This window comes from Anolis carolinensis, chromosome 2, assembly GCF_035594765.1.
Source record: "Anolis carolinensis isolate JA03-04 chromosome 2, rAnoCar3.1.pri, whole genome shotgun sequence".
Taxonomy (NCBI): domain Eukaryota; kingdom Metazoa; phylum Chordata; class Lepidosauria; order Squamata; family Dactyloidae; genus Anolis; species Anolis carolinensis.
This window is the reverse complement of record NC_085842.1, coordinates 130,196,130-130,222,324: the sequence shown is the minus strand read 5'-3', so window position 1 is coordinate 130,222,324 and position 26,195 is coordinate 130,196,130. Positions and strand designations below refer to the sequence as shown.

The 26,195-nt window shown below is 42.4% G+C and overlaps 1 protein-coding gene across 4 annotated transcripts in view; it reads right to left on the bottom strand.

Moving 5' to 3' along the window:
- Window positions 1-4,629: 4,629 nt before the first annotated feature.
- Window positions 4,630-26,195, bottom strand: part of adgrl1 (adhesion G protein-coupled receptor L1) — a 242,388-nt gene continuing 220,822 nt past the window's right edge. For 2 of the 4 annotated variants that reach the window (XM_008104606.3, XM_062970518.1), the window contains 12 exons: window positions 25,840-26,045; window positions 25,315-25,485; window positions 24,419-24,628; window positions 23,448-23,668; window positions 22,334-22,400; window positions 21,941-22,032; window positions 16,703-16,871; window positions 15,915-16,043; window positions 15,651-15,747; window positions 15,161-15,289; window positions 14,628-14,645; window positions 4,630-12,830 (listed from right to left, as the gene is read on the bottom strand). In XM_008104606.3, the coding sequence (XP_008102813.1) occupies window positions 12,052-12,830; window positions 14,628-14,645; window positions 15,161-15,289; window positions 15,651-15,747; window positions 15,915-16,043; window positions 16,703-16,871; window positions 21,941-22,032; window positions 22,334-22,400; window positions 23,448-23,668; window positions 24,419-24,628; window positions 25,315-25,485; window positions 25,840-26,045 (2,288 nt within the window). In that variant the 3' untranslated portion in view covers window positions 4,630-12,051. Of the gene's footprint in view, window positions 12,831-14,596; window positions 14,646-15,160; window positions 15,290-15,650; window positions 15,748-15,914; window positions 16,044-16,702; window positions 16,872-21,940; window positions 22,033-22,333; window positions 22,401-23,447; window positions 23,669-24,418; window positions 24,629-25,314; window positions 25,486-25,839; window positions 26,046-26,195 lie in introns of all 4 variants that reach the window. The other 2 variants (XM_062970519.1, XM_062970517.1) reach the window with 2 other exon arrangements.

The window sequence follows — 26,195 nt, the reverse complement described above, 5'->3', positions numbered from 1 at the left end:
TGCAAGGATATTGCCCAGGGGACGCCCGGATGTTTTGATGTTTTTACCATCCTTGTGGGAGGCTTCTCTCATGTCCCCGCATGGAGCTGGAGCTGATAGAGGGAGCTCATCCGCGCTCTCCCCGGGTGGGATTCGAACCTGGCAGCTTGCAGATCAGCAGCCCAACCTTCAAGTCACAAGGCTTTAACCCACTACTCCACCGGGGGCTCCAGTATTGGCGGTGGATACACAGGTGACTGTTGAGCCCTATTTTTGACCCGCATGTTCTTCCACAGCGAGGGCATCCATTTCCAGGTAGAAGGTGTTCCCGGTCAGGGTTGGCTTGACACGCCTTCCTCTTGGTACATTTCTCCCTTTTACCCTCCATTTGTGCCTCTTCAAATTCCACAGCACTGCTGGTCACAGCTGACCTCCAGTTAGAGCACTCAAGGGCTAGGGCTTCCCAGTTCTCATGTCTATGCCACAGTTTTTAAAGTTAGCTTTAAGCCCATCTTTAAATCCTTTCCTGCCCATCAAGATTCCATTTTCCCTTCTTGAGTTGGGAGTAGAGTAACTGCCTTGGGAGAGGGTGATCGGGCCTTCAGACAATGTGGCCAGTCCAATGGAGTTGATGCCGTAGGAGCATCGCCTCAATGCTCATGGTCTTTGCTTCTTCCAGCACACTGGCATTTGTCTGCCTGTCTTCCCAAGAGATTTGCAAGATTTTTCGGAGGCAACGCTGATGGAATTGTTCCAGGAGTTGAGTGTGACGTCTGTAGACAGTCCATGTTTTGCAGGCGTATAACAGGGTTTGGAGGACAATAGCCTTATAAACAAGCACCTTGGTATCACTACGGATGTCCAACACATAGATAAATCCCATTAATTCCATGGAACTTCTTTAAATTAATAACAGAATTCCGGCTTTTGGTCCATGCTTGTCTATTTTAATTCATCAAACTCTGTTTTATCTCAATCTCTCAGAAAAATAACATCAGGCTCTTCTTTAAATTAATTTATGTCTCCTCTTCATTCCAACAGACAAAACATTTCTCCCCTAATCTTTCAGACTGTGGCCCTCTGTTCTGTAGTCTGATGAATTACGATGCTGATTATGACAGAGTCACCCTGCTGCCAAACTGGCCATCCTCTTTGGTTCCTTTATCTGCAATGTAAGCAAGTGATGAACATCCAAATCTTCTTTTCAGCACTGGGCTTCATTAAAATGTTTGGTAAAACAGAGAATAGTGGCTGTTTCCTTATTACAAGCCAGCAGGGAGCAGCAGCGGGGCCAGATCACTGACTGCAGAAACATTTAAGTGTATCGGCAGTCCAGTCCACATGAACGCTATCTTAAGTCAAACGAGAGCAGGAACTGGATATTGTGCAGTTAAAACACCATATTTGCAGCTATAAGCTATGCCCTGTGCTAGGGAAAGATACTAAACTCACAGTTACATTTTTCCAAGGCCATCTCCCTAAGCTGGTATTTTCTCTTAATGTAGGATTCAGATAAAGCGAATGGCAAATGTGGAAGCATTAAAAAGATCCTTATCCCCCGCAGAATACCTATCAACATATGGTGACTCAGAAAGTTTTCTTGGCAAGGAGTACTCAGAGGTTATTTGCCATTGCCTTCCTCTGAAATACAGCCAAGAATATCTGTTGTACCTGGGTGGTCCACCATCCAAGGTATTACTAGGCCTCATCATGAGTAGCTTCCAAAAACAGAGCAAATTTAGTGCCTCCAGAGTGTTGCAGTCTCTTCTCCTAGTCCTATAGTCCAAACATTCCATCTCCATCCTGTGGCTCTATTTGAGTTGGCTGAGGTGAAGGAAGTGCTGAAACAATACCTGACAATACAAAGATCAGGGCAAAAGAAGTCCATCATCTCTGGGTCCACTGTGATGGCTGGTAAGAAGCCATGACACTGACTGGAACTACAGGCCAAATGCCTGCATTCGCCACCCCTGCTATCAATTGGTGGCACCGGAGAGTGTGAGTATGTGCAGTATTTTTCCTTCCAGTGGTATAGACTGGGATTGGGTGGGAATGGAGCAGCCAATGGCATTCCTTGGAGTCTTGTTCCATTTGGCCTAGCATCCTAGCACTGTCAGTATCAACCATCCCACCTATCTCCTCATTCTCCTAGTCCTCTTGTCCTTCCCTCATCACCAAAACCATCAACATTCTTATGTGACATATATATAAAACATATATATTGTACATTGGAGATAAAATGAAATCACACCTTCCACAAGACATAGTATGCTAATAATCAATTGACCTAAGACCATTATTGTCAGCCACCCCGTAATAATTGTACTGGTCTTGTCCTCAACATAACTATGTTGTTGATAGAGCTAGCATGGCTAGCAGAATTAAGATGTTGGGTGGCAATCAAAGCTCCAGCTAGTACTCCCATCACTGACTTTGCTGTGTGGAAGCTGCCTATCTCCCCCCCCCCCCCCAAAGAAACAACAGTTTAATTTACAATAAAAATAATATGCAATCAAAAATAAGAAACAAAAGGAAGAAAAGGCATGCATCCCATTAATACACAGTAGAGCTCTTTCCCCCATCCCGATCTTGACTTTGATGAAAAGAAAAGAAAAAACCCTGATTATTCTACCATTATAGATCTAACTAAATAAATATTACTACAACTACCAAGTCACAGATTATGCTATGTAACAACTTTTGAAAACTTTTCTGTTCCCGGTTTGAAAGTGTTATTTCCTGTTTAATTGTGTGGTACTTACTTTGAAAGTAGTTGTTATACTCTATAAACTTAGTTTTTGTGGCTGCCACAAATTATGTTGAATTGGTTTGAGACTGAGGTATTCATTGAAAAAACTATAGCAAAATGTGTTGCAAGATGTCCTGAAAAAACTAAGTTTTTGCAGTTTAATAAACTTTTCCTGTGTTTTTAATGATATAACCAATTAGGAAATGACATTTATGACCCAGGATAAAAATTGTGTTACATAGTGTTATAATATCACTCAACCTATTTGTTAGGAAGTGATTCTCTGCCATGACACGGGGAGATGGTGTTTTGAATTTAGATTCTTTCATGTTCAGTCTTTGGCATTGCCAGATCATACTGGGAAGCAGCCTTGACTTTTTGAAACCCTGGAGGTTTGCTGCAGACTAAGTGGAGAAAATAGATTTGCAGCCTGCCTTGATATCAAATGGCATCTTGTTTCTTAATGTTTTTGTTGGTTTATTCCTTCACCTTTAATCCCCCTCCATCTGACACACATGGATGCCCATGTAGCTATTGGGGAGTGGAGGAGGCAAAATAAGAATGCCCCCAAAATAAAGATTCTGTTCCTCATGAAATTTGCCAAATGTCCAGCATTGTAATAACTTAGAAACCTTAGTTGAGCTTCCAAAGAAAAGGGGGGCAGGCAAACTGATCAAGGGACTGTATCACAAGAATAAGAGTTGTGTGTGAGAAGGATTTTCAACATCTCAATTTTTTTTGCAATGCTAGAAAATTGAGGTCTGAAGGAAAATTTAATTTGAGTGGGCAGAGGAGGAATGCTTCTCTTGTAAGTTGGGCAGGTACATCTCCACGGACTTCCAACCCCTTCCTAAATAACAGGATTGCTGTACCCTGGCATATCTAGTACAGATTGGATCTTTTGGGGGTGCTCTTGATTGTGGCGCCTCCTCCTTCATTTTCACAATGCAAATTGTTCAAGAGCATTTCTCACTAAGTCTCTGTAACAATGTAACTGTGTTGAATTAGTTGGGAATATCTGTATGACCTATGTCAAATTTTTCAAATATAACATAGTACATGCCTGATTTGGTATGTCATTCAAATAAAAAAGATCAAGTCTAATAAGTGAGGTATTTGCACACACATACACTTGGGGGAGAAGGAGACAGACAGATGACAGCTAGGCTTTGCAAAGTAGCCTACTTGCTGAGATTCCTCAGGAGAAGCAGCTCTAGGCCAGGGGTCCTCAAACTTTTAAAGCAGAGGGCCAGTTCACGGTCCCTTAGATTGTTGGGGGACTCGACTATAGTTTGAAAAAAAATATATGAAAGAATTACTCCACACTACACATATCTTATTTGTAGTGCAAATAAAAACATGAAAGAACAATACAATACTTAAAATGAAGAGCAATTTTAACCATCATAAACTTATCAGTATTTCAGATGGGAAGTGGGCCTGCTTTAGAATGATAAGATAGTCAAGTTAATTGGGATTGTCGTTGTTATGTGCCTTCAAGTCACTTCATATTTAGGGCGACCCTAAGTCTGAAGTTTAGGGTGGGAGCTGGGCAAATGACCTTGGAGGGCTGCATCTGGGCTGCGGGCCTTAGATTGGGGACCCCTGCTCTAGGCCAAGATCTAGGAATTAAAGTATTGTCTGCAACAGTAGCAGAATGAGGTTGGACTGGGTGGGCCTTGGGTCTCTTCCAACTCTAATTCTAGGAGTCAAGAGTTAACAATTCTAAACTAGCCCCAAATATAGATGTTTAGAATTGTTAACTCTTGACTCATAGAGGGGCCCCATTGCTTTAAAACAAGTGATCCAATGCTTAATGTACAATCTTCTCCATGGCTCCTTTTCTGCTTTGTTCTCTTGGATCCCCTAAACCACAAAGAAATATTCACAACCACTTGCAGTTCCAAGAAATCATATTTTCTTTATTGTTTTATTTTTTTGTAACTCAACAAGTTTCCATATTTTAAATATTTTTAAAATTTTCATTATTATATTTTTTCTGTTTAATGCACTCGACCCAAAATTGGTTTGGCATGTTGAAAGGAAGGGAAGGGAACTGAAAGACAGAGAAATGGAACAAAAAAAAGGCGAAGTGGGCAAAAGCAATGGTGTGGAGATAGAAAATGGATCAGCACCAACCTGTAAAAGGGGACATTAAGGGACCAATGAGGGAGAGAATGAATCCCAACCTTCCCAGCAGGCCTTGAGCTCTAGGGCGCAGGGCTTTTTGCTGCCATTCAAAAGGCACAGCTTCACACCAATAAACGGGAGGGAAATTTTGCTGGGAATGACCATGGAGACCAGGGTAACTTTCGAGAGGCAGTGTGACTTAATCCCATTTCCTGTTTTGTCAACAGGCATTCTTTCCTGTTTTGTATTTATGACCTTGTTCCAGTGCAAGCAACTATGGCTTTGCTTCTCTCTGGCAGGACAATTCCCATATCTAGAGTAAGGGCCAGCCCACATTTTGCTGCATGAGACAAAAATACAAGATGACACCCCTCCTTCCCATATAGAAGCTAACTGGATTGGCAGTTGACTCTTTTTTCAATGAGATTGTAGCCTTCCCCACACCTGAAACAGCAGGCCAGTTTAGAGCCCTAGGACACACCATATGATATATGCAGCATGCAGCACACCTGCAACAGAAGGAAGCAGACAGGCTCAAGTGGAAAGCTGCTACTCACCTTTTCACAGCCAAATTTGCTCCAAAGGTATTTACCTCACTCTCTCTAATGATAGCCACCTTAATTAGGACTGTCTATTGGAATATGATTTAGCATATTTGCCCACCAAGTGGTATTTGGTTGCCTTGTGTTGTCGAAGGCTTTCATGGCCGGGATCACAGGGTTGTTATATGTTTTCCGGGCTGTATGGCCATGTTCCAGAAGTATTCTCCCTTGACGTTTCGCCCACATCTAGGGCAGGCATCCTCAGAGGTTGTGATGCCTGCCATAGATGTGGGCGAGAAGTCAGGAGATAATATTTCTGGATCATGGCCATACAGCCCGGAAAACATACAACAACCCTTTGGCTGCCTTGCACGTATGGTTTCAGCTACTACATACTCAGAGGAGTGAGACATACAATTTAAAACACAGGGTTACACCATTTAGACCTGCATCAATAGAGCTGTGTGTATACTGAACCTTTTCAGGGTAGTCTTAGCCAGCAGGAGACACCACTATAACAAATAATATGGACTCCCTGCTTCAACCATATGCGTTGTCCATGCAGTTTGGGGAAGGCGAGTGTTTCTCCGTTTTCAAGAGTTGTTAGGTGCAGTTTTTATGGCTGTCCTCTCCCCCTATGGACTTCGAAAAGAATCCACTCTCAGAGTCAACCTGAGAGTTCCTGGCAGAGAAGGATGGGCGTTTCACTTCATATAAGAAGGAAACAGGGCCTGGGTCCTGCTGTGCCCAGTGATTTCTGCTCAGAATGGCTTTTTGACAGCACAGTCGGAGTTCTAAAGTTGCCCTAGAGGTAGTGCTGTCCTAAACTAGCTTGTGCATAAGTGCCCCTCATTTTGACTTGTTGGCAGCCAATTAGAGAGGTGGCAGAGGTGGCCTAGATGAGCAGAGTGCAGGGCAGTTGGTGTGAGGCATAGAGGCTGGTGGTCCCCAACTATCTTCCAAAGAATGGGAGCACCTGCCCTAGACGATGTCTCATCTTCTCTATGCTGTTGGCCCAAAGGCTAATAGGGATTAATTAGGGCTAACCAGCCAATTGGTCTTAATGGCACCAAGGCAGTGATGGTAGATGGCTTTTGAGAAGCCAGCAGGAATACTTTTTACTAAAGTGAGCTGAGCTCACAGATTTGCATAAGTCTTTGATCAGAGAATAAAGAAAGAGAAACTGCAGTCCAGAAGCTTCAGCTTGATGGGCTGTTAGCAAAAAGAAGTGCCCACCATGGCTAGATGTGTGGCCAACAGTCGGAACTGTTGAATAGGAAGCTTAGTGGGCTCTCTCATTATTAAGAAGATCTTGCCATCTGCAGCCATGAAAACAGATTGGCAATTGCTACCTCATGAAGCTCACAAGGTATGGAGCCATCATGTAATCTTCCCTGGCTCCTTTTCCCACTAATTCCACCTCACAACATATGATACCTTTAAAAAAGGTAATTGCCAAAGTAAGACTTCGGTGATATAAAATAAAATACATGTATAGAAAAAAATGAATTCTGTACAAAGATATGGCAGTAATCAATCTGTACAAGGCCCAATATATCTCCCTGCCCCATTCATTCCATCCTAGAATGACAATACTGCTTATATTGGGCAGTCCTTCCAGACCTTGCACTATTAGACCCAAGACATGCTGCCAGATTTCTGCATTACGCAGAACAGTGAAAACCCTAAGGATCAAACCTCTTTACTTTGAATAAGTGAACTCCTCCTTTCTCTCCCCATCCCTCATGAATTAGAGGAGCTTGTTATTGTCAGTGCTGGATACAAGGGAAAGTCCTATTCACTGACTGAAACACAAATCCTGTTAAAGTTAAAAAATAAAAAAGGAAAAAATGAGGAAAATGCAGTATCACCTTGGTTGTGGCTGCTTATTATTTTTTAAAATATTGCATTCAATAATAGGAAAAGGATTAAAAATAATAAAAGTTGCAATATATCATTCTGATCATTTTTAATGTACCCAGAATTAGTTTGAGATTCTCCCCCCTGCCCTCCTCCCAAAGATGGAAGAAAAGGGAAAGGTAAAAAAGGAGCAACTAAAATTGTCCAAGGCTTTGAGAATCATACTTACAAAGCGGGGCGGGCTAGGGTTGGGGTAGAAAAGAGTTTTAAAAATGATGTTGTATGGAATGAAAAATGCAAGCAGCATCTCAAAATATCTATATTATTTTCTTTTCAGTAACATCCTGTCCAAGTAGGAGTTTCATTTTTCTGCACTGGGCTGCATAGCTAGTTTTTTCAGGCCTAATCTCAGTGGTCAGAAGCTGAAATATTAACCAAGGTGGAGCGAGTGGGTGGTTAGTTGATAATAGGAGAGGACAGTCTAAATGCCAATCCATTGCATCTGTGGGCAGATGTTTGGGTTTAGGGCCCACCACTGGCTAATGCCTATCCTGCATCTCTTCTTCAATGCATGGTTTCTAGCACCCCATGGTTGTAATTTAAACAGACCATAAAACTCTCAAAGCAGTGTAATTCCACTATATCAGAAGTACTGTGGGGAATTTTAAAAACCTCGACTTCAGTCACCACTATTGGAGAGCTTCTCCTGCTGCAGTGGCAATAATGTAGGAGATACTGACCCAAAGGCACTCTGCTCATGACACTTTCAGTCCTGGAGCTGATCCTGGAAACCCCACCCCCACCCCTTTGACACCAGAGGGGAAAATATGTCCTCTCCTCTGTTCCAGAACAGCTTGCAAGCAAACATGCCTCTCCTCTCCCCTACAGTATTCTTCTTGGCCTTTGCCTACAAGCCTAAACTTACAATGGCTCTGTTGTATAGTCACACAGGGCTAAATAGTACTTTGCACTGAGGTAAAAAAATGGAAAAAGGAATTGGGCAATGATAAGGCCCAAATGTTGCAATCAAAAAACACAATTTAATGCATGGAAATGCTCAGTGTCACCACTCTCACAGCTGGTGGCATCAAGGTTGAGCCCGAAGTCTGGATGCTAAAAGCCCTGTTCTTACAGCTGAATCCTCTAAAGAGCCAGGTCACATTCTACCATTACTCTCTTGTTAGGGCAAAACAAGCAGCAGTGTTTTCCTTCCAATTCGTTCAAATCTCAGTTGTGGTGAAAGCAATTCAAAGCTAACACGGAGCTGGAAAGTGCAAAGCCTTGAGCCACTAAATATTCAGTCTCCCATCATTTCACTCCTGACTGGGTAGAGGAGGGCAGATATGTCTTTGGTTTTTGTTGTTTTTAAACATGAGGTTTCCAAACAGAGGTACCTCTTAGTAAGAATGGCAAGAAGGTTCCTTAACCTTCTTTGGACCAATGCAGCAAACGAAAGCGGGGTGAATAAGGCTATTTGGCATTTGGGAGAAGACTGATCAGAAACCAGTCTGGGGAGAAAACAGGTGAAATGATGAGAACTTGTCTTCACAAGGCTAACAAAGGGAACAAGTTACTTCTGGACCAAGAGTGTCAGAAAGGCATTTGGGCAAAGATATGTTTATCGGGAATCTTCCAACTTTCATGCAAAGAGATCCCAAGGAATAATACAACCCAAATCCTGTAAAACAACAATAAAGTAAGGTCCAATCTGCTGTGATTTCGAAAAGAAGTAACCAGATGAGAAAACAAAAGATTTCTAAACATTTTCAGAGGTGCTATCCCTCCTGCTTCTCGATGCAGAAATGCAATTACCACATTGTTTAGGCTGAGGATGTGTAGCAGGAAGCAAAAACCCCTAAGCAGAAAAGTCTGAGTAATTCCACAACATGCTGGCTCCCTAGTTTCTAAAAGATGTTCAGTTCAAGCTCTGTGCTCTAAAGCTGTATTAAATTATTTTATTTTAGAGTTAAAAATAAGGTAATCTAACAGACTTGAGCAGGACATGTTCTAAAGGCAGAGCTACGCAGTGCATGCACTTTTGTCTGTTTCACTGCTGCTGACTGTAGTCAATCATTAGCTCAGCTATTGATAGAAAAAAACCCAAAAAACAGAATAGGACATGCTTTTCTTTACCAAAAATGATGAAGGGCTGTTTTTGGGTGCTGGAAGCATGCATTTGCTATGGGACTGGACTACATAAACAGGCCAGTAGTGACAAATCAGAGGATGATTGAGCATCTGTAAACAAATCAATATGTAAATTCTGCTAGTATTAGGATTAGGTTGATCGTCTGATGGAGAAGGAAACACCAGTGGGTTCTGCTCCCTCCATCCAGAGCAATTTAGTATTGAGTCCTTGGGTCTTAGAAGTGGCACTTGGCAAAAGGATGAAAAGCAATGCCAGGGAGTTTGCTGGTGGCTCTTCCCCAACACAGTACAGTGTAGAAAAGGGAAGGCCCTTCATACACCTAGGAAGGCAGTCCTCAAAAAATGCCAAACCCTCTATGCTTTTGACAATTTCTCATGAATGCTAGCTATTAGCTGGGAAATGACAAAGAAACACAAATAAAACAAGAAAACGAAAAGTCAAGGCTCTTTGTAGCAAAACCTCACATCATTTTCTTTTCCCATATATTGTAACCAGAAAACTGAGATCCTAAAAGCTTTTAAAATAAATACAAATGATGTTGTTGTTTTAAAAAAAGTGAAATGAAACAACATTCTGTCCCCTGCCCCTGAATTCCTAAAAGGAACATATTCTCCCAGAACCTAGAGAATTACAGCATCTTTGGGTCTTGTAGTAAAAAATGTTTTTTTGAAATTTTTCTCCACCCACAATTCCAAAGTGGCAGTAAATGAGAAAATAACCAACTTCATGTAGAGATGTATGAAAAAGGTACCTCATCCGGCAGGAAAGGGGAAATGCTTCAAGGTCACAGAAATGACGCAGTATATGTTATATATTACATAAAAATTGTGCCAAAATGTTTTTTTTTCCTTTTTTGATTGTAAAAATCTGCTCTTGGTGGGTTCCCCCCATCGTCTTCATCAAAACTGGGATTTCTGGTTTCCCTTTCATACTCCTGCAACCATACGTGGGGCCAGAGCAGAGTTGCGTGCTATATATCTATATATATTATATAGATATAGATATATTGAAAACCCAGACAAAAAAGTTCCTTCGTTTTTGTTTCCTTTTTCAAGTGAGTAAATCAAATCTTTGTTGTTGTTGTTTTTAGGATTCCGTATTTACAGCATTTCAATTGGTATCACACATCCCCTTCCCAACCCCACTTTGACCCCGCCCACCGCCCGCCCCAGAGATATGATGCCTCCAGGTGAGACTGGTGGCTTCCCAAACTCCCTTGGGATGAGAGCTGGTGAGAAAAGTCGGAGTTGTGCTTGAAGAGGGAGATTTTGCTATTTCTTTTTCCTTTGGGGAAAGTCTGGGTTAGTGTTTTTTTTTGTTCCTGTTGTTGATGTTTTTGTTTGTTTGTTTTGTCATTTTTATCTGAAAGACAATCCATCCAGTTTAGGGGAAAATCGGCACTCTTCTTTTTCTCCCCACATGGTCCCAAATGTGTTCTGACAGCAGCCATATTTGCATTGTAAGGTACTCCTGACATTTGCTTCTTCATAGGCAGGAATGAAAGGGAAAGAATATTATTCTTCTTGCATCACTGCTTAATATTGGAGCAGGTTCTCAGTAGGCCATTTTGGGTGGTGGGTTGGCCAACTGCGAATGGAACCAAGTTAAATGGATGAAGCAGGATGAAGGGCCCCCGGCTCCCCTCCCTCCTCCATCTTTTGTTTTGTGAGATTGCATTTCATCTCAGGTGACCATAGCAAAGCACTATGAGGGGAGCTGCTTCCAAGTGCAACCAGAATAAATAAAAATAAAGTCTAAAGATAGCCACCTTGGTCCTACTTCTTCTCTCTTCCCCAGAAACAATGGTGCAAGTCAAACATTCCTATGTAGACTTAAAAAGAAAGAAACAAAGGTAACTTTCCTGTGGTTCTGCCATCTTGAAAGAAAGTAGGAACTTAAATGCAAATCCTGTCAATAAGCCATGAATTATTGGAAGGCAGGTTCTGGGCTTAGAATTCTCTGAACAACTCCTTCCTCTCTCCCCATTTTTACCTTTCCCTTCTAATTTTTTGGCAATGTTTATATCTAAAACCCCAGTAAGGTCAAGGGCTGTGAGGTCTTGTTTGTCCCTCATATTCTTCTGAAAGACACACACATCAATAAAGTCATGGGTTGGGGAGGGGGGAGGCCAGGTGCTGAGCCAGGAGGCACAGCATTCCCCCAAGTGCCCTATTTTCTGCATATGGCACCCTCATGGCTTTAACTTTTATAGAGATTTTTTAAAAATTAATTATTTTTTCTTTTAAGCATTTTCAATTTATTGTTTCATCCCCACCCACCCATCTAGGAGGTATTGTTAAGATATGTCTGATCATTTATTATTATTTTGCCTAAATAGCGTTCTCTTTCTTCAATTGCATTTGTCTGGAAAATAAACTGACATAACCAAATAGGTAATGTGTCTGGAAAATTGATTGGGTGAAGGAAAGAGGGAGAAAATGGCTGCCCTCCCTCTTGTAGAAGCCCTCTGCCTCAGCTCTTCCTTCCACCTCCTCTCCTCTGTTCCCCAGCCCTGCTTCATTCTCTTCTTCCCCACCCTTTCCTCCAGGAAAAAATGAAAATGTCCAGGTCACCGCAAAGATGCCGCATTGGGTTTTTTTTTGGGGGGGGGGGATGTGGTCCCTCAGTCCCTTTTCAGCTCCTCAGAGGCTGGTCACCAGCTGCATTTGGCCATCTCCCTCCACTGCTGGGTTTTCTAAGCTTCCTGGGACCAAATAGCCATCATTGCTGGGTCTTCGGACTTGGTAGTAGGCCTGGAGCTGGTTGCGTGGCACCAAAGCTGGCCGGTTGGTGTAGTAGATTTCATTGATGGCTTGGGCATGAGGAAGTACTTCCCCAACTGCCTCGGGGCTGCTGTCCGGATATGGGGAGTCCCTCAGGTTAGTCATACTGGTGTATAAAGAGTCCCTGTTGGGCGAAGGGGCCTGGCCATCACCCCCCTCTGTCAGGTCAGCTGTGCAGCTCTCCGACTCCTCCAGGTCGCTCTGATAGAGGATGGATTGTGCCCTCTGAAGCAAGAGCGGCTCCTCTAAGGCCTTATACATGAGTTCAATTTCCATGTTCTCCTCATGGGTCAAGGAAGGGGCGTCAGGCACAATGGCATCATCTTCATTGTTGGTACCCCCTCCCCCTGCTCCTACACTGGGAGGGGGAGGTGGCCCAGGTGGGTTGGAGGTCTCAGTGGAACCCCCACCTCCCTTGACCACACCACTGCCTCCCCCCCTCAAGTTGTTATGCACCAGCTCAGAGATGATCATTTTTTCAAAGGCAGCAGCGTCATTCAGGTTGCGTCGGCAATCAGCCATCTTGGTGCCATCGGCTGAGAAGTCACCGCTGCGGAGGGAGTAGCTGTTATTGAAGTTGCCATTGAGCGGGAGGGTGTCCATGCCACAGGCGTCTCGGCTGTTGTTCAAGGGGTGCTCTGTAAGTTGGACACAGATAAAGATATTAGAGGGCGAAGAAGGAAGGAAACAACAGCCTGAGGTCTGGAAGTGGCAGTGATCACTTGGGAACTGAACTAGAAATGGCCAGACAGTGTATGCAAGGGAGGGGAGAAACTGTATCTTGAGCAGCATTTAAACCAGAATGTGCAAGTGCAAAAGGACCTATACTGTATTTGTGCTGAAGTAATGGAAGACTACTAATACATTTCATATGTGAGCCACTGGGAATTGTTGCACTGAGAGAACTGTACAGTGTATATTGAACAAGAGGGTATTGGCCCCCAAACAAATCAACGTCTGGAAAACCCAAAAGGTGAATGTGAACCTGATGCTGAAAGGGTTATTGGTTAAACTGAATTGAAATGGTGAGTGTAATTCAACAAATCAGGCTTCATCAAGAAGTTGTATATTTCCCCTGATTTTCAGTTATGAAATGTGATTCACACATTACAATCCCCACATGTATGCAGGACCCCCTCTACTTCTCCTCTGGTCCTGAAAGTGCCTTTGTCATCAACCCCTCTAGTTCCAGAAGAAAAGGGGAGGAGGGGTTTAGGGGAGTGGGTAGTCTCTTACAGCATAATTTTCTTTAGTGTTGCTGTCCATACAGGACTTTAGGGCAGAAGTTTGTGACCTCAACACCCCACTCCCCAGCTCCAGTTAAAAAGGTTGGCTTACTACATTACTACATGTATAGGTGAGGTAAAATAATACAAATAACTATCTGAAGTGCCCCCATCCTTGTAAGACCATAAGTCTACAGTCTAAAATTACTTTATTATAATGCTAAAAGATGGTCCCTTTGACACACAGAGACCTACCTTGTCTTGCCAGCAAGACAGAAATGAACATTCAAGGCTTGCTTATGGCGAGAGCACCTGCATTTGCCTACTAGGGCAAATACTGTTCTTGAAATAAGCAAAGCTCCAAAGCTTTAATGAATGGTTGCTCTTATCTGCCTACTGCTCTACTCCTTTGGCAGGATTTTACAATAAATATAGAAGGAATTAGATTCACATGGCAATCGCAACATGCAAACTGTGTACTGGAAATTCCAAAGATGTCTTTTGGGGGACTTGTGTGCAGAGAGGTACAGTATTTAACAGGGCACATGAATTTGGTGTACATGTGTGAAAATAAATGCACCTGCAAGTAATGTTAGGTGGTTTTCTAGTAGTTACAGACATATTTGTGCAAAAGTACAAATAAGAAAGTATCCTTAGGGTGATGCAGAAGGAGAACAGCCACAGAGGCATGCCTACTTTAGCAGCACAGTCACATGCATGATGAAGCAGACACGTAATCTGTTTTGCCAATGAAAAAAGCCTGCTTAAAAAAAGCTACAGGGCCAGCTGTCTCCAGCCAGAAAGCAAGACATATGGGGGCTGTCAGGTATGCTATGGTTAGCCCATTGAGGCAGGGATACCCCACAGGCCCCACTGGTTAAATTTAGCATGCAGGGACAGGAAGAATGAGCTCTGCAGGAGCTTTTAGCGCCATCTAGTGCCCTTCAGCCAGAACTGCATGAGCCATGCTGCTTAACCACACCCACTCAGAAATGGAAACTTGAAATAGGAGTGGAGACCTCCCACCTCCCCTGGGCCAGTAAGAGTCAGCACTCTTGTCCTCTCTACAGGGCTCCCTGCTGCTGGCAGCTGCAGCCAAACACACCCTCTACTTGCGCACATCTGTGCTGCACCCACCCCCAGCCTGCCAGTCAAACTAGCAATGAAAGAAACATTACTGCGAAATGGAACTGGAAAGGAGGGACGTACTGGACTCTCGGAAGCTCCCTGCAGGCAGCAACAATATTGGAGAGGGAAAGAGAAAAGAAATAGAGTTACCTAAGCAGCCAATGCCAACAATCACACATTATGAATGATGGAGCAGATCCTCCCTAGGAGGAGCAGGTAGAGCAGCATATGCTTTGCATGCAGGAGGTCCCAGGTCCAATCCCTGGCATCTCCATGAGAGACATCCCTGCCTGAACCTATGGAGAGTTACCGCTGAGCTGAACTGAATCAACACTGCGACTCAATAGAAGGCAGTTTTCTACCTGCTGAAGGAGCGGAAAAGCTACTTCACACATACTTCTCCTGACCCATTTCCCCCCAATGCCCAAGCCCTGAGTAAATTCTTTTGAAAAGATCTTCTACCAACTTTTGATTCAAAAGCAGAATCTTCATGCATTCCTACTGCATAAACACCCTTCACCAAAGGAAATTGAAAGTCTCTCTCTCAATCTCTCTCTTTGTATCCATACACGTCACAAGGAAAAATCCATCTTCTATATTGTCGAGTGTCTTACCTGGGGAGTTGAAGACAGGAGGTGAGGCAGGGTTGAAGCCCACAGACTCAGCAATGAGTGTATTGTAGGGACTGGTCCCGCCCCGTGTCTGCAGCACGGGATTGGTCAGCAGGTGGTTTCCCATTGTCCCTACAAGACCAGGTAGAGGCAAGATGTCAACACTACACTGAGAGAAGAAAACATGGCCTTCCACATTTGGGTGGCAAACGAATGTCTGGGGAAGGAGGAGAAGCAACCCTCTTGGGAAATGCCCACAGTTATGTGGGTAAAATTAGAATGGGAATGGGAACAGCAACACCTTAGGGAGAAATTGGTACAGAGTTGAAAGGAAGAAATGGGCAGGAATTTCTCTATCAGATGGGGATGTGGTGGTGGTAGGATTTGTGAATGACCAGTGTGAGGATCTAGAGTTAGAAAGGTGCTCCCACATTCTTGCAGTGTTTTTTCTCATTCTGGTTTGGGAAAAGACAAAGCAACAGGATCTGCTCACCTCGATTAAGGGTTGGTGTGCTGTTGAGATCACCTGCCATGAAGCTGGACTCAGTCTGTTTCCTTACAGTATCATTCCACATTCTCCGGATTCGGCTCTGAAAAAAGGACCATCCTGGAATTAGCAGAGCAGTTGAACTCTAAGACTTAAGGACATTTTCTAGCATCTCCCATTCATTCATCACACAATCCCCAGGGCCTTTTACCTTGGCTAAGAGACCCTCAGTTTAGTAACGAAACCCACTGTCATTCTGCTCAGATGTACCTGTGTTCCAGTGTAGTAACGGTTGTTGCTGCGGATAGCTGAGGTCTTGAGGGAGCCCAGGGTGGCTCCTGGTGGGCTCCGTAGGCAGCAGGATGCATGACGCAGGCATTTACTGAATTCCCGATGAACCTGGGATGTAGGAAGATGCATCAAGGGGAATGAAGAAACACATTGTTCCAGCAACACCAGGGTGCTTTGTGCTGGTTCTTCTCTTTCAACCTTTACGTTTAGCTCTACCATCATGCAGTACCAGAGCATTAATGTTTAATCAATGAATTGGTTAAATAAAAATTGACTAAACAGTTTTCCCTCTTGGAAAATAGATTTTTAAAAGAAAAAATTGAATACATATCCATATAATGAACATGGCAAGCACCATTTTGAAAAGAAGCATTACCTCACTTCTGATTTACATAGTAGGGAGTCCCTACCCTGTTGTAATGCCCCTTCCATGTATGATACATATGTACAACACTTTCAATGTCAAGAAAATATACTTCTTTCTTTGGAATCATTGCTCTAAATAATGTGTAAATTATGCAAATTTAATTAATTTATCAACTAACTGCTGGATTTAAATTTCTTTAATCAAATGGGTTCTGTGTCACATCTTTCATGTTGGATTCCAGTTTCTTTGCCATCAATAGCTTTCTTTTGATTAGCAGCAGATCTAACCATAGCCATACAATCCAGCTTTGCAGGTCTTTTGAGTCACCATTTTAAAATGCCATTACCCCTTAATCTTAAGTATGAATCATGTCTTTTTGTTCTGACCCAATTCTACTTACCTTTTTCTGTAGTGCACAATGAAATACGAAGATGAACATGCCCTGGAAAGCATTGAAGGTGGTGAAGAGGTAGGCCATGACAATAGACTCCTTGTTGATGAAGAGGAGGCCAAATGCCCAAGTGAGTCCCAGGAGAAAAAGGAGAGTGATGGCCCCAAGTGCCCAAGACCTATAGAAGAAGATATGAGTGTGTTCTGGGCAAACTTGAGTAATGCAAGGTTGCCATCACAGGAAAACTGCATTTTAGGCTACCACACATTTTTAGTGAAATGTAATGGTTTATAATGGTATTACTTCATGCAGACAGAACTGTGTTTTCTGTTATGAATTCTTTGTCACAATACATTAGAAAATCTCAATTTACCAAGATGCTAAAAATGTTTTCTAGTGCATTTTTCTAGCAAATTTAAAGAGTTGGAACTAGGTGCTTCATCCCCTTAACCGGCCTGAACTTTATGAGAGTTCTAAGTCTGAAAAGCACCAGGTTGGGAAAATCAGGCTGTGCTACACTGTGCATTAACTACACTGAATGCCCAAAGTCCATCTTGCCACATGGTACTATTTTGCCTCCTCTGTTTCTATGTAGCCAGGCTCATTGGCAAATCCTTCCTTGCAATGTATGGTGAAGGCAGGATTTCTCCACTTCCTTCTTCAACATTTGTGTCCTCCTTGTGTTTGAATCAGAAAGAAATGACTGAGTGGATTACACACAGGGACTACTATTTCTTATTATTATTATGTTTCTTTATACAGCACTTTTTCCTCTCCACAAAGGAGGCTCAAAGCAACTTACATTAAACACATTACAGTAATTTAAAATCTATAAGCATACAAACATTAAAACAGAATTCAATATTAATGGTATTAAACATGCAGAGTTAAAATCTATAAAAACTGATTGAAAACATTCAAAGCTAAAACCACAACACCCTCTGATTTGATCTTAAAAACCTTCTCCTTTAAAAGCCTGCCTGAATAAAAAGGTTTTAGCCTGACCCCGGAAGGACAGCAGGGAGGGGGCCATTCCCTGGGAAGAAGGGAGTTCCACAGTTAAGGGGCAGCCACTGAGAAGGCCCTCTCTCTTGTTCCCATCAACCAAGCTTGAGATGGAGATGAGATTGAGAGAAGGGCCTCTCCTGAAGAAGACCTCAGAGTTTGGGCAGGCTTATACAAGGAGATACGGACAGCCAAATAGCCTGGACCTGAGACATATAGGCCTTTATAGGTAATAACTATCACTTTGAATTATGCCCAGAAACAAACTGGCAGCCAGTTGAGCTGCTGCAACAGGGGAATTATCTGTTTCCTGAAGCCAGCCCCAGTAAGTAACCTGGCTGTAGGTCTTTGGCCAGCTGAAGTTTCCAAACGCTCTTCCAAGGCAGCCCCATGTAGTGTGTGTTACAGCAATCTAGCTAGGATGTAACCTAGGCATGTAGGATCTACAATGTCATATAATCCAATTTGGATCTAGCTAAGTTATATTTATTCTACTGATATTTATTTGGATTTTTTGACATGTGATTGCAGTTTTTTCCTTGTACTTGCCGTTTTTTTTAAATATCTGCAGTCAACTGTATTGATTTTTTTCTTTTTAAATTATTTCTTACTACTCTACCCCCTCTCCTCAAGTGCAAGACTGCATGGCTTCCCCTTCTAGTGCTAGATCAGTGGTTCTCAACCTGGAGTCCCCAGATGTTTTTGGCCTTCAACTCCCAAAAATCATAACAGCTGGTTGAGAACCACTGTGCTAGATTATTCCAGCAGTATTATATGTTTCTGGGTCTCCCCCCCACCCCCAAACAGTTGGTATGAGGGGGAGGGTTCTTACTTAAAAGACCACAGAGACTACTCAAGCAGTGATACAGGCTAGAGTGAGGCAGTCTTATTTCAAGCCCTCTTCAAAAGAACTGTTCATTTGTTGAATCCATTACTGGAATTACACTGATTTAACTTGGCTCATAGTGAAAACATGCCCTGCAACCTGGCATATATGATGTTCATCAACAAGATCATAGGTATTCTCAAAGTAGTACCCATAAGATGGAAGCTAAACTTCCTAATGAGTAAAGCTTATTACAACTGGGTTGCAAATATCCTACTGACTTTATGGTAAAGTTAAAACCAGATCTTGCAGTACCTTCTCTTTGAATGGAAGGCAACGTGTGTGTCTGAGTGTTGATCTATTTATTGATCGGTCGATCTATCAAAGTATTTATATCCTGCTCTCTATCCGAGATCTCAGGACAGATACAATAAAACAGATTTCACAAATGCTAAACAATATAAACAAAATACGATTTTAAAAGCTAAAAGCATATTAAAAACAGAGTAAGTTATAAAATAGATTAAATGAGATAAAATAAATTTAAACAAATTAAAATAAGAAGTGATCAACTGCCTATTTATACCATGAGTGAAAAAGTGGGAAGCAAAAGAACTGTGTTAACATGGTTATTTCTGGCTTGAGGATTTGCTTAACAGCTCTGATTGGCATCAAAAATAAATAAAGCAAGAATGCAGGAAGTGAACTGTGAAACCACATCAACAATAAAGAAACATTTTAGATATTTTCAGTAAATTGATTATGAAAAGTAGGATAATCAAACACATAAAGGCTGAGAAGTTAGATAAAAGCAACAGTTGTATTGCTGATAGCAGTGTTTTGTTAGGTAACAAAAGCTTATCTCCTAGGCATAGTTACACATTTTGTAGGTGCTCGATGCAATTTAAGCAAATCTGGTTAGTCTGGAATGAATCCTCAATTTACATCATTACACTATAGAAAACAAGGGTAAGATTTGTACGATGCTGGCCACCCACAATTCGGGCCATACTAACTGTTGACTGGATCCCCCTGTATTCAAAAAGTTGAGAAATAGCAACTCTGGAGTATACACATTGGGATTTGAGGCACAGTACAGTACAGGACAAGTGATGTGTATGTGACTGCCTCCTGTGCTGTTTCTATGCATCTTGCATTCCACCTGAATGTCCATCTTGAACAAAGACCTAACTTTCCAGGGCTGTCTTTATCTGGTTCCTTTGGCTCATTGGGAGATTCAGCAGCCCCTGCTGCTCATATTATTCAGCAGCTGTTCCAGCTACCATGCCATTGCTGCTTGCATTACATGAACTCTGTTTTGTTAAATTAATAGTATATTTAATTTTAATTTAGCATTAACCAAGGTGCATCTCCTTAAACCTTCATCTCTGGATTATTCTCAATGAATATCAGAAGATGCACAATTGAGAATAACACATGGTTTGATATTTGAAGCACAATTACTCGTCTTTCCAAATTTCTTCCAATGGGATAAAAACTATTTTATTTAATTAATTTGATTCACACAGCACCACTGTAGTCACCTAACTGAACAAATCACAGAGCATGGATTACAACTCTTAGAATCCATTGGCTAGAATGCCCTGTGGATTGTAGGAACTTATTTTTTAAAAGTAACTTTCTCCAGCTTTGTGAAATCAATCTGATTTTATTAACCCAATGCCTTGTTTGTATGTGTGTTAAGGATAAACTACCACATATAAGGGGATAAAAGCTGGTATCCCATGATCCATTACAATAATTTGGAATGCAGGATAGTCTGCCAACAGTCCCAAACTGTTGGTGAAATGGTCAGACAAATGCTTCAGGATGATACCAAGTGTAATGGGTATGAATATTCCTCATCCTAGGATGCTGTTTTTGTGTTCAGTCTATGACTTTTTGGAAGTGAGCCTTTTCCTTCTCTGCTGTTGGGCTGGAAGAGTGACACTGCTTGGACTGACAGATGAGGGCCCTCAATTTCAAGACTACAGAATGGTCTTGGGATAATTTGCCATGAATCAACAAATCTCTTGGTTTATCAATAGCAACAACAATATTATTTCTTATGTGTTAGACAGGCTGCTGAAATCTCATTTTCTATTAGAATCATAGAGTTGGAAGAGACCTTGTGGATTTCCTGTAATTTGAAGCCATTGTTCTGTGTCCTAGTCTCCAGGGCAGCAGCAAATAAGCTTGCTCCCCCCTTCCTATGACTTCCCCTCACATATTTATACATGGCTAACATGTCTCCTCTCCTTCTCTTCTGCAGGCTAAACATGCCCAGATTTTTAACCCACTCCTCGTAGGTCATGCTCTCCAGACCCTTGATCATTTTAGTTGCCCTCCTCTGGACACATTCCAGCTTGTCAACATCTCTCTTAAACTGCAGTGTCCAGAATTGGACACAGTATTTCAGGCATGGTCTGACCAAGACAGAATAGAAGATCTAGACACTAGACACCTCTCTATGCAGGCCAAAATCCCATTGGCTTTTTTAGCTGCCACATCACATTGTTGGCTCTGTTTAACTTGTTGTCCACAAAGACTCGAAGACCTCTTTCAATGTACTGCTGTCGAGCAAGGCATCCCCCATTCTGTATCTTTTCATTTCGTTTTTTCTGCCTAAGTGGAGTATCTTACATTTGTCCCTGTTGAATTTCATTTTGCTAGTTTTGGCCCATTTCTCTAATCTGTTAAGATTGTTTTGAATTCTGTTCCTGTCTTCTGGAGTATCAGCTATTCCTCCCAATTTGATGTTGTCTGCAAACTTGATGATCCTACCTTCTAACCCTTCATCAAAGTCATAATAAAGATGGTGAACAGAAGTTGATTAGTTCCATGTCTTTTGCACCAATCTCTACTTGGTCTTTTTAAAGTAGCTTTGACAAACCTGAAGTGTGTCCTGTTCTATTGCATGCTCTGTGTAAAGAGCCATTTCCTTAAAACACAGAGTTAGCTACATTTGGAGCACATGGGCCCTGCTGCCCTACAGCCACCACAGATTTTACTAATGGTAACAAAACGAATTGGAATTTTCCTGTGTTTAACGCAATGTATTCTGTGAACATGTGTTGTATTTTTAAGCACAGATCATACTTTCTTTCAGAAAACTGGCCCACAGCCTAACTAAATACAAAAACATGTTGTATGACTTCTCCTTGTCTTGAAGGAAAATTGCTATTCATCAAAATTACTGGTATGGTAGCAAAATTGGTGTCAGGAGGCCCAAAAAATGGGTGATGCAAAGCGGTGTGTGTGTGTTTGTGTTTCTCACCCTGTGATAAACTGCTTTAGAAGAACCAGATGTATAGGACATTCTGTAGGAGTCAGAGGATGCTGGAGCTGTGTTATTAAGGCATGTTTATGTTTGGGTTTAAAACAGAGGAACAAAAATAATGAAAACATTAACTCACTTGATGTTGTCCAGTCGGCTGGAGTCAGGCTTGAGGACAGATGTGTTGCGGATCATCTTGTGCAGAGTAATCATGAGGAATACCAAATTGATCTGGGGATATGCACAACTGGATGTAAGGGAAAGAGTCTCCTTTGTGCCACAAAAGTTACATTTCCCCACTGATAATAGCTTTCCTCGCAACCATGCTTGAGCTGGCAGTGACTCTGCAGAGAGAATTCCTATCAAGAAGTTTACCATGTGGGTTGGAGTGGGATGAGCACTAGGGCCTCCAGATCACTCTCCTAAGATCTGTGTATAGGTGCTCCCCTCAATTTGCTTTAAGGACCCTGTGCCCAGAACTACTAAAGAAAAACCCTGTGTATTTTTCTCCAAATAAGCCCCAGTGACTTACAACAATGACAAAAGAGACAGGTCCAATGAAGCTCCAGATGAAGTAGTTGTCTACTCGAAGCCAGCATCTGCCAACACAGAGAGGAATAATGTCAAATGCAGACAGAAGAGGACAGAGGACATCACAAAACTGAATTGCCTCACAGCTTATTGCCATGAGATGACACCATCCTATCAATTCCCCCTGAAGGCTGTATCCATCCTGTTGATGATTCTGACTCAGCTCTTTCCCTTCTATTACTGATTTTAAAATTCAGACGCCACTAGCCAGTTTAGCCAATGATAAGAATTCTGGGTGCTAAAGTCCAAAAACATCTGGAAAACCAAAGTCACTTAGATTTTCATATTCAGTCAGTTCCTGGATTATGGTCTTCTTGTCTGAATGTCCCCAGAGGGTTACATCTGGTAATCATACCTCTTCAGCTGTCACTCTCATCACTGGGACACCACAGGGCTGTGTGTTGAGTCCTCCGCTTTATACTCTTTACACATATGATTGCACCCCTGTCCATCAGAGCAATATCATTACCACATTTGCAGATGATATGGCAGTGGTGGGGCTTATTTCTGAAGGGCATGAGTGTGCCTATCGGGATGAGGTGGATCGGCTGCTCTTGTGTGACAGGAACAATAGCATCAATAAGACCAAGGAGCTTATAGTGGACTACAGAAAGAACAGACCAGAAATCCAGCTTAGTCACAAATGGAGATCAAGTAGAATGGGTGGCCAGTTTTAAGTTCCTGGGTGTCACTGTTAAGGAGGATCTGATCTGGGGTGTTGATACAGCAGTGTTGGTTAAGAGAGTCCAACAGAGATTGCACTATTTGAGATTTCGAAGGAACCAACAATTGAATGAAAAATTGCTGGTGACTTTCTACCGCAGAGGACGGAAATATGCCTACAAGGCCCAGATTCTAAGAACTGTATCTCCCAAATGGAATATTTCTAAGCTCACTCTCCAAATCTTTCTTTCTTTTCATATCTGTAGCTTTCTTCTTCCCAAGGTTAGGGCAAAAGAATGGGAAAGATGATGCACTAGCCCACCTCTCCAGTAAGACTCTTCCTCTACCCTCACCCATCCACAAACTTGCTCTTAGACTTCTCTTGTACTCACGCTTTCTCGGTACCATAGCTGCGGTAATCGATGGCAGCAGCAATACCAACAACCAGGGCAGGGAAGCAGTAGCCTCCTAAGTAGTAGTATTTCTTGCGGGAATACTCGCTCTCAAAGACCTCAACCAACATGAGGTAAAGATGGATGGCCTCCAGGCACATCCAGGAAAAAGCTGCCAGAAAAAAGTAATGCAGCAGTCCAGCAAAGATAGGGCAGGCAATCTGGGACAAAGGAAGAGAGTTCCCATTAGTGTGACCCCTCTTTTTTGTGTAGAGGGGTTCATTTGTTTTATTCAGCATGCTTATATCTTGCTTTTCTTTCTGATCACATGCCTAACAAGCATTTAGCATTAAAGAGAAGGAAGTGACTTGGAAAGTGTTGGGCTCCAAATTAGAACTAGAACAGTTTGTAATTCACCAGATAAGATTCCACTACACTCCCATTAGCCCTGGCCAGGATAGCCAACAGTGAGGGATAATCAAATATGAAAGCTCAAATACTTGGAGGAAACACATTCCCAAATTAATTTGTAAAGCAGAATGTGCTTTTTATGACTCCTTGAGCTTTACAAGTCAAAATTCTAAACATGACATATGAAAACATTATTTCTGATTCCTAAGAAGTCTTCCAATACTGCACTGAATTTAGTTTGGTCTTTAGTGGATCAGAGCTCCTGATAGCTGCCTACCACACATGTATACTCACCATACCTTCCACTTACTGAATCAAGAGGATTTGGTTTGCTAGCGGCATGCTGATTTGCCAGACCAAATGGGACTTAGGGCCATCTTGCTTGCTGGTAGATTTACAGAAGATCTGGTTTGATAGTCTTAATTTACTAAGCCCAATGTATCTTAGGGATATCTTCCTCCTATCCTATTGGACCATGTTCCATTCTCAGTATGCTTTCAATTCCCCTCAGGTTGAAGGAAGAATATGCCATGTTAACTCTTTCAGCATTTGTCACGTACCTCGTACTGTGTCTTATCGATGCCAATGAGAAAGAGTAGCTCAGTGATGAACAGATTGATGCAGAGGTTTTTGTGGATGGTGTTGCGGTCAGTTTGCAGCCCACGTAGGAAGCAGAAGGTAGAGATGCAAATGGCCAAGCAGACGAGAGAAATCACTATGCCCACCCATGTGATGACTGACAGAAGTAGCTCATTGATGCGGCCTTGGTACTGGAAGGAGAAGGGAAATGAGACTGGGGGATATACAACTTCCCTCATCTGTTTTGTGTTCTCTCCTGCTTTAGAGGTGGAACTTTACATGAAATCCAAAACCTATTACTATCTTCTGATGCTAGAGTTACTCCATCAAACCCTAACATTTTTATTTTTTTGGATCACAACTCCCAGAATCACCCAACCAGCATAGCTATTGACTATACCAACTGAAGAGGTCTGGGAGTTGTAGTCTGAATTTTGGTAATCCAATTAATCTTTATTAACAACAGCAGAGGACTAAATCCCAAGTATTTCATTTCATTCTGATTTCATGAAGAGCATATGATAAATAAATTGGAAGGGTGATATTGACAGTGATTGGGATAACGACAAAAAACATTTTCTTCTGCCTCCATTCTAGCATATTTATTTATGTACAGTATTTATATTCTGCCCTTCTCACCCGGAAGGGGACTCAGGGCGGATCACACTACACATATAAGGCAAACATTCAATGCCTTAACATAGAACAAAGACAGAAGACAAACGCAGGCTCTGAGCTGGCCTCGAACTCATGACCTCTTGGTCAAAGTGATTTGTTGCAGCTGGCTACAGCTGGCTGCTTAACAGCCTGCACCACAGCCCGAGCCCCCCAGCATACTTTCCCCCCTGGCTTCCAACAGTAGAAACCATAGGCTTACAATTTCACGGTGTGCCATAAGCACAGCAAAGTTGGTGAGGTGGCTGCATGCACAGGTGGTGTGGGTCTTGTTGGTCTCCACCAGCCGGCACCCCTGTGTGGACCAGTAACCCATCATGGAGCGCTCTGAATAGTTCCAGAAAGAGCAATTGGCATTGAAATGGTTCTTGTCCTGTATGGAAAGAAGTATGCATATAAGAAGTATGCCCCATAAGAGCCACTATGAACAAGATAAGGGTTGGTTTCACAGTGGCAGAGGGAGTCCAGGTTTTGAGGAGGTGGAGTACAGAAAAGTGGTTTGTTATAATAAAAAAGAAAGATAAGAAAAAGGAAGGGAATTGATATACAGAAGATACTCATTTATTGGATTCTTCAATCACACATGGCCAGAAAAGCGATGGCAATGTCCATCCAAAACCACAGAATCCTTCGTGGTGTCTTGGGTCTGCAGAAATTGGATACAGATTGCTAGGTACCAAGGGAGGATAAATGAGCACAGTGGTTCCAAGTGTCACACTATTCTCACCTCCAAGTGGGAGAGGGTGAAGATGACAGGATCCATCAAGAAGACACGGCTGGACTCTTTGTTGATGGAGGCAGCAATAACTTGTGAGTTGACAACCAGCGAGGGGCTAAGTGGACCAATCTCACTACCCAATTTGATGGTGGCATTCTCAGTAGAGAGAAAAAATCCCAGATTATTGTAGAGAATAAAAACAACCTTGACCACCCCTGAAAAGAGAAGAGACATATCATTGGGGCACAAATACAAAGGATCTATGAAGCCCTAGAAGGAGTGGGGGGAAACAAAGAGCAAAGATGATTTCCAGAACATGCCAGAAATTGGCCAAGTCCTGGCAGCCTCTTCCTTCCCTAATCCTA